The sequence below is a fragment of the Trichechus manatus genome, unplaced genomic scaffold (assembly GCF_000243295.1).
Source record: "Trichechus manatus latirostris isolate Lorelei unplaced genomic scaffold, TriManLat1.0 scaffold00024, whole genome shotgun sequence".
NCBI lineage: Eukaryota > Metazoa > Chordata > Mammalia > Sirenia > Trichechidae > Trichechus > Trichechus manatus.
In genome coordinates, this window is record NW_004443960.1 from 10,532,394 (window position 1) to 10,539,493 (window position 7,100).

Below are 7,100 nucleotides of genomic sequence, written 5' to 3' on the forward strand. Positions count from 1 at the left end.
CAAACGATTAACGTGCTCAACAGCTAACCGAAAGGTTCAAAGTTCAAATCCACTCAGAGGTGCCTAGGAAGAAAGGCCTGGCGATCTACTTCTGAAAAGTCATTGAAAACCCTACGGAGCACAGTTCTACTCTGACGCGCATGAGGTCACCGTGAGTCAGAGTCGATTTGACAGTGAATGATTGATTAGGCAGGCGATGGTGGATCAGATAGATGATTAGTGGTTGGATAGAGAGATTGGTGGAGGATGAATTGATTGGTTAATTGAATGGACTGATGGTTGGTTCTGGGGTCTGCCTGGCAAGCCCATCTCCCGCTCGAGAACTAGGTTCAAATCCTAGTTTGCGCTGATGTGCAATCTTGGGTCGTTCATTTTGGTTTTTGAGAGGCTTGGTTTCCTTATCTGACAGAGTGGCATCATTCCTTGCCTGCCAGAAATGCCTGTTAAGCCCCAGGAGGCCTTTGGAAAAGGGTGTCCCTCCCTTCGATTCCCACCTCCTGCCTCTACTCCCCTCTCTGTAACCGAGCCTCACTGTTGTTGTTGCTGTTAGCTGTCGAGTTGGCCTCCCACCCATGGCCCCATGCATAATGGAACAAAATGCTGCCCGGTCCTGTGCTACACTACGCAGTACTAACGATACCGTCCCCTGCTCAGGTATCCCAGTACCTCAAGACGAAAGCCCAGACCTCTGCCTGCACATGGGGCCTTGTTTGATTCCCCCCGCGTCCCTGACCTGGTCTTTGGGTGTCTCCTCATGCTCGCCCCACCCCGCCCACATCTTGGCCCGTGCCCTTGGGCTCAGCCCATGTGCTCTGGGCCTGTACTTGCTCAGGTCCCCTTGTAGAACTCCCTGTCTCTACCTCTCCTCCCCCAGCAGGCCCCAGGCCAAGGGCACATCTCGCTCTCTGCTGCCATGTGCCACTTTGCCTCTTGTGGACAGTTGCCATCATCCGCTTCTATTGTGGTTATTAATAAACGTGTCAGATTGCACACATGGGAAAGGCCCTCATTTACTGACTACATCCATGGGGGCCAGGTTCAAGGCATCACTGCCCTCGAACCTCACAATGAGGATTGAATGGTGGCCCTCCAAAACATGTCCACGTCCTAACCCCCAGAACCTGTAAATGTAACCTTATTTGGAAACAGGTCTCTGAAGATGTTATTAAGGATCTCGAGATGAGGTCATCCTGGATTAGCTGGTGTACCCTAAATCTAATGACAAGTATCTTGTAAGAGTCAGAAGAGGAGACACACAGGGAGAAGGAGGGAAAAAGACCACATGAAGACAGAGGCAGAGATTGGAGCCATGCAGCCACAAGCCAAGGAACGCCCGGGGCCACCAGAAGGTGGAAAAGGCGTGGAAGGAGCCTCTCCCCAGAGAGAGTGTGGCCCTGGTGACGCTTTGATTTTAGACTTCTGGCCTCACAGAACTGTGAGAGAATAAATTTCTGTTGTTTTAAGTCGCTCAGTTTGTGATGATTTGTTACGGCAACCACAGGAGACTAACATCAAACCCCGTGAGGTAGGCGTGATCATTACATTTTAGAAAGGAGGAGACAGAGAGGTTGAGTAACGGGCCCAGAGGTCTACAGCTAATAGTGCAGAGTTGGGATGCAAACCCAGGCCTGGCCGTCTCGAGTCCAGCCTTACGATCACTCCCAGGTCCGTGGGGATCACAGGGCCATGTGGCCAACTCGGTTCTAAGGGCCTGGCCCTGAGTGGGGGCTCAGTGGGTCTGGTGGAGAGGTGCTGGGCCACTCTGTGAAGACTTTCCAGGTCTGGACCCTCTCTCCACCCCTACTCCATTACTGCTGGTTCCCACATCCCCACACTTGAGGGTGTAGCGTGGAGATTGGGGTCCACTCTTGAGGCCAGCCTCTCCTCCGCACAGCCCTCCTGAGCCTCCCTGTGCAGACCCTCCCAATACCCCGCCTGCCCCTCCCCGTCACTGTGAGCCAGGCCTCAAAGCAGAGTGCTTTTATTAATTCCAGGGCCCCGGTGACTGCCACTGTGCCCAGCATACAGCGTGGGCTGCTTGCTTAGTGAACGGATGGGTGAGTGGGTCTCTGGGGCTCAGACAAGAACAAACCTGCCCCACCCAGCTACTGTTGCAGGAGTGTTAACTTCAGGGCCCCGGTGACTGCAGCGGGAGTAGGGGTGGAAGTCATAGGGCAGCAGGGGCCTCCCCTTTCCTCCTCGTCGCCCTCTGCCGGCTTCGAGGTAGCCCCACCCTCGGGTACCCCTCAAACCCGAGGCACTTAGCCTCCAAGGAAACGATGGTTCCCCAGAGTGCTGATAGCCCCAGCACTGCTCAGGGTACTTCTGGGGCCCAGACAGGTGCTGCCTGGGGGACTGCTGAGAGAGCAGAGCAGGGCAGAGGTCACATTTGTCATTTCTTTCGAAAAGAAAAGGATTCTGGGAGCCGGGAGCAGGATGGGTGGCAGACACTTTGAAGCTTGTCGCAGAAGGAGCACGGAACTGGGAGTCGGAGGACATGGGGCCTGCATCCATCTGCCTCCAGCAGCCTCTCTGGGCATCCTTGGCCCATTGCTTTCATGGTGCATTGGCTCTGCCTCTGGAGCTAGACTCCTTGGTAACGGCAGGAGTAAGCTCCTGGCGAGGGCACAGGTGGCCACCCAGAGTGTGGGGGTGCCTCTCAGAGGGGGGCAGAAGAATCAGTTGCTGAGAAGGAACCAGACCCCTCCACACACTCTGACCCCAAAACCAGGGCCACCGACCCCAGTAACAAGACCCTATCAATTACACTGTCTATGTCAGGCCTGGTCCCACCCAGCATTTCAGTTTGTTCTCCTTACTGACCGGTGGGGTAATGACTAGCCTCACCCTTAAACACAGCTAGCGGAGAAGAAATCTGAACCCAGCCTGCTGAACTCCCAGACCATCTCTTGAAGAAGAGACTGTCCGTGGCTAGAGCAGCAGAGGAGGCCTGTTGGGGAGCTCACCCGTCCCTCTGGGCGCTCTCAGCCCATGTCTCTGCAGACTCAGAAGTCCCCACGCCCAGGGGCAGGCCTGGCTGAAGTCACCTTCCAGCCCCGGCCCCATATTTGCCACCTCCTTGTGAGTGGCCTTGGGGAGAACCTCGGGCTGGACGTGAGGAGCAGCTTCACTGACTACTGATCTTCAACCCCCAGGGCCCCGTGCCGGGTCCCTCCACACACACATGCACACAGACACACACAGAGGAAGAGAATTCCTTGGAGACTCTTTATTGACTCTTCTCTGAAAGTTCTTCACGCTGAGCAGCGGCAGGCACCCCTTCCTGGGCCATCTTCGCGAGTCAGGAATGCGCTGGCTTGGGCTTGGCGCTCTGCTGGGCCATGGGCCTCTCTTGGGGCTCCTCCTCCTGCCGCTCGGGCTCCATCAGCAGCAGCTTGCCCTGCACCGGGATCTCTTCCTCCTCCTCCTCTTCCTCCTCCTCCTCTTCCTCCTCTTCCTCGCACTCCGATGATAGGGAGAAGTTGTCCTGACTCACGCAGGCCACGAGCTTCTTCATGGAGGATTCGTGGCCCCGGCTGTGGCCCGTGCTGAGCTTGGCACAGTGTGAACCCATTGCCTGTGCTGGCTGCCTCTCTGGACTGGTGGGGAGGCAGCTGGGAGGAGATGCAGGGCCCACAAGAGTGCCAGGCAAGGTGCTGACATCACAAAGGGGCTCCTGGAGCCCCCCACCCCGTCCAGGTGCCTGAGCCTGGGCCACCAGCAGGGCAGGGCAGGGAGGCCAATACCAGGTCCCCCACCATGCCTTGCCCACCGTGGTGCCTCCTCCCTCTGTCCCCCTTTGCCCTGGTGAAAGTCCCAATTTTGACAGTCACACAACACTGTGAATGCAGTAAACACCACTGAATTGTACACTTTAAAATGGTTGGTCTTATGCGATGTGAATTTCACCTCGATTTTTAAAAGAGGAATTCAAATTCCAAATGAAAAATACGAAGTCCTCTTTTTAGCTGGGATGAGAGCTGGGAGCAGGAGGGGAACGGTTGACAGTTTGTGATGATGGGATCAGAATGGAGATTACCTTCAGGCAGGTGTGAGGGAGCCTGCGGGGGGCTGGAAATGCTTCGTTGCTTGATCTGAGTGGTGCTTACACAGGTGTCATCACTGGGAATAATTCATCCAGCTACACAGTTATATAATAAAACTGAAAAAGGACAAAAACGAACAACAAAACCCTTGTAACTCCTTCAGGGACCTGAGAAGTGTGGTCCTCTAAAATCACCCTTCGGAAAGCAGCAGCTCCTAAGCCTTTTGGGGCCACGGATCTCTTTGACGACATGACAACACTGCCCCTTTGCAAGGCTACACATGCCCATACAGCACAATTTCAGTGTGGGGGGTGGTGGTGTTAAAGACAATGACTTTAAGGGGATTTGGCCATTTCTGAGCGCTAGGAATCCATTTTCTAACATGTAAGTCAGATCTTGCCCATTTTCTATCCCAAATCCACAGTGGTGTCTGTGGTAGGCTATTTGCAGGCCCCCTAAAATATCCTCATCCTAATCTCTGGGCCCCACACGCCTGTCAGTTTGTTGTACTGTGGTGGCTTGCGTGTTGCTGTGATTCTGGAAGCTATGCCACCAGTATTTAAAATACCAGCAGGGTCACCCATGGTGGACAGTTTTCAGTGGAGCTTCTAGACTAAGACAGACTAGGAAGAAGGACCTGGCAGTCTACTCCTGAAAAAATTGGCCAGTGAAAATCTTATGAGTAGCGACGGGACATTGTCTGATAGAGTGCCAGAAGATGAGCCCCTCAGGTTGGAAGGCACTCAAAACACCACCGGGGAAGAGCTGCCTCCTCAAAGGAGAGTCGACCTTAAGGTCATGCATGGAGTAAAGCTTTCAAGACCTTCATTTGCTGAGGTGCCACGACTCAAAATGAGAAGAAACAGCATCAACCATCCATTCATAATCGGAACGTGAGTGTGCAAAGTATGAATCTAGGAACATTGGAAGTCGTCAGAAATGAAACGGACCACATAGAGATCGATATCCTAGGCACTGATGAGCTGAAGAATCAGGCAATTGTATGGTCTACTATGTCGGAAATGACAAATTGAAGAGAAATGGCATGGCATTCATTGTCAAAAAAGAATATTTTTTGATCAGTCCTGAACTACAACGCTGTTAGTGATAGGATAATATCCATACACCTACAAGGAAGACCAGTTAATATGACTATTATTCAAATTTATGCATCAACCACTAATGCCAAAGATGAAGAAATTGAAGATTTTTACCAACTTCTGCAGTCTGAAGTTGATCAAATATACAATCAAGATGCACTGATAATTACTGGTGATTGGAATGTGAAAGTTGGAAACAAAGAAGAAGGATCAGTAGTTGAAAGAAATGGCCTTGGTAATAGAAACAACACGGTAGATCACATAATAGAATTTTGTAAGACCAACAACTTCTTCATTGCAAATACGTTTTCAACAACATAAACGGTGACTATACACGTAGACCTTGCCAGATGGAATACACAGGAATCAAATCGACTACATTTGTGGAAAAAGACAATGGAAAAGCTCCATATCATCAGTCAGAGCAAGGCCAGGGGCTGACTGTAGATTAGACCATCAATTACTCATATGCAGGCTCAAGTTAAAGCTGAAGAAAATTAGAGTAAGTCCACAAGAGCCAAAGTACAACCCTGAGTCTATCCCACCTGAATTTAGAGACCATCTCAAGAATAGACTTAAGGCATTGAACACTAATGACCGAAGACCAGACGAGTTGTGGGATGACATCAAGGACATCATACATGAAGAAAGCAAAAGGTCATTAAAAAGACAGGAAAGAAAGAAAAGACCAGAACGTATGTCAGAAGAGACTGGAATGGAAGAAATGATGAAGTAAAAGAGCTGAGCTGAACAGAAGATTTCAAAGTGTGGTTCGAGAAGACAAAGTAAAATATTATGATGAAATGTGCAAAGACTCGAAGTTAGAAAACTGTAAAGGAAGAACATGCTTGGCATTTCTCAAGCTGAAAGAACTGAAGAAAAATTCAAGCCTCAAGTTGGAATATTGAAGGATTCTATGGGAAAAATATTGAGCGATGCAGGAAGCATCAAAAGAAGATGGAAGGAGGAGCCCTAAGGACTGAGATGGCGGTGCTCTGGAGGCTGAGTGTCTTCTGCGTTGTGTTGCCCAAGGAGCCTGAGCTCTGTTCCTCTGAATCCTGGTGGTCAGACCTGCCCATGTCTGCCCATTTCTCCAGGACCAGTCTACCCCAGGAGTGCTGCACATTCACCTGTCCCCCGGCCACCATTCTGGTTCCAAGGCTGCATCTCTCCACTGGATTGGTGAGAGGGTTGTCGGTGTTTTGCTGCTGGACCTGCTCCCAGCTGCTTATTTGAATCCTTGCTCTGTGATGGACTACTTTCTGGCTGCAGGCCTTATTCTCCGTAGTCACTGGGGTTTGGACAAGTTGTTACTATGTCCATGGGATGCATCACAGAAAACTGCCAAGGCAGGCCTCTTGGCACACTCAGCTTTAACCTTTGCTGGTCTTTGTTATTTCGAGTGTCACAATGTGGGCATCTGCAAAGCTGTTGCCATGCCGTGGAAGCTCTGACTTTTTTGGCCTAATGCCTTAAAAAATGATTGTACACCTCTTTGCCTCTGCTCTGTCCTGCCATTCAGCTGACAATAAGGAGGAAATAACAGATATGTCCATTGGTGAGACAACCCTCTTCTCCTAGTCACATGGTTATTTTCAGAATTTAATCTCTGAGGAAAAGGTTTGAGAGGAATTATATTCACAAAATGGTGAGACCGAGTTCTGTATTCTGGTGAGATACTCGGATTGTCTCTTAACTTCTTACAAGACTCACAGTATAACTAAACATGTATGAGCTTTTGCTTTTTAATTTACCAGTCTCTTAATAGGAATTCAGTTTATTACTATCAACACATTATGATCAAACCTCTTCCATATTTGTTCTGGGAATGATGGACAATGGGAAAGACTGTTAACTCGTAAATAAAGATTTTGAAAAACTTCCCCCTCTGTGCAGTTGATGCCAACTACTGGTGGTTACATGTCCTAGGGAAGCTTTTAAAATTAGAAAATGC

The 7,100-nt window shown here is 50.2% G+C and overlaps 1 protein-coding gene and 1 pseudogene across 1 annotated transcript; one reads left to right on the top strand and one right to left on the bottom strand.

Annotated features, from left to right (window-relative positions):
• Positions 1–3,301: 3,301 nt before the first annotated feature.
• Positions 3,302–3,574, bottom strand: PRM3 (protamine 3). Its single transcript, XM_004373434.1, has one exon. The coding sequence runs from the start codon at positions 3,572–3,574 to the stop codon at positions 3,302–3,304; it is 273 nt and encodes a 90-aa protein (XP_004373491.1).
• A 2,556-nt stretch (positions 3,575–6,130) lies between these two features.
• Positions 6,131–6,600, top strand: LOC101356109 (succinate dehydrogenase [ubiquinone] cytochrome b small subunit, mitochondrial pseudogene; annotated as a pseudogene).
• Positions 6,601–7,100: the final 500 nt, after the last annotated feature.

Coding starts and splice junctions, on each gene's coding strand:
- PRM3 (XM_004373434.1), bottom strand. CDS start 3,574: ATGGGTTCACACTGTGCCAAGCTCAGCACGGGCCACAGCCGGGGCCAC.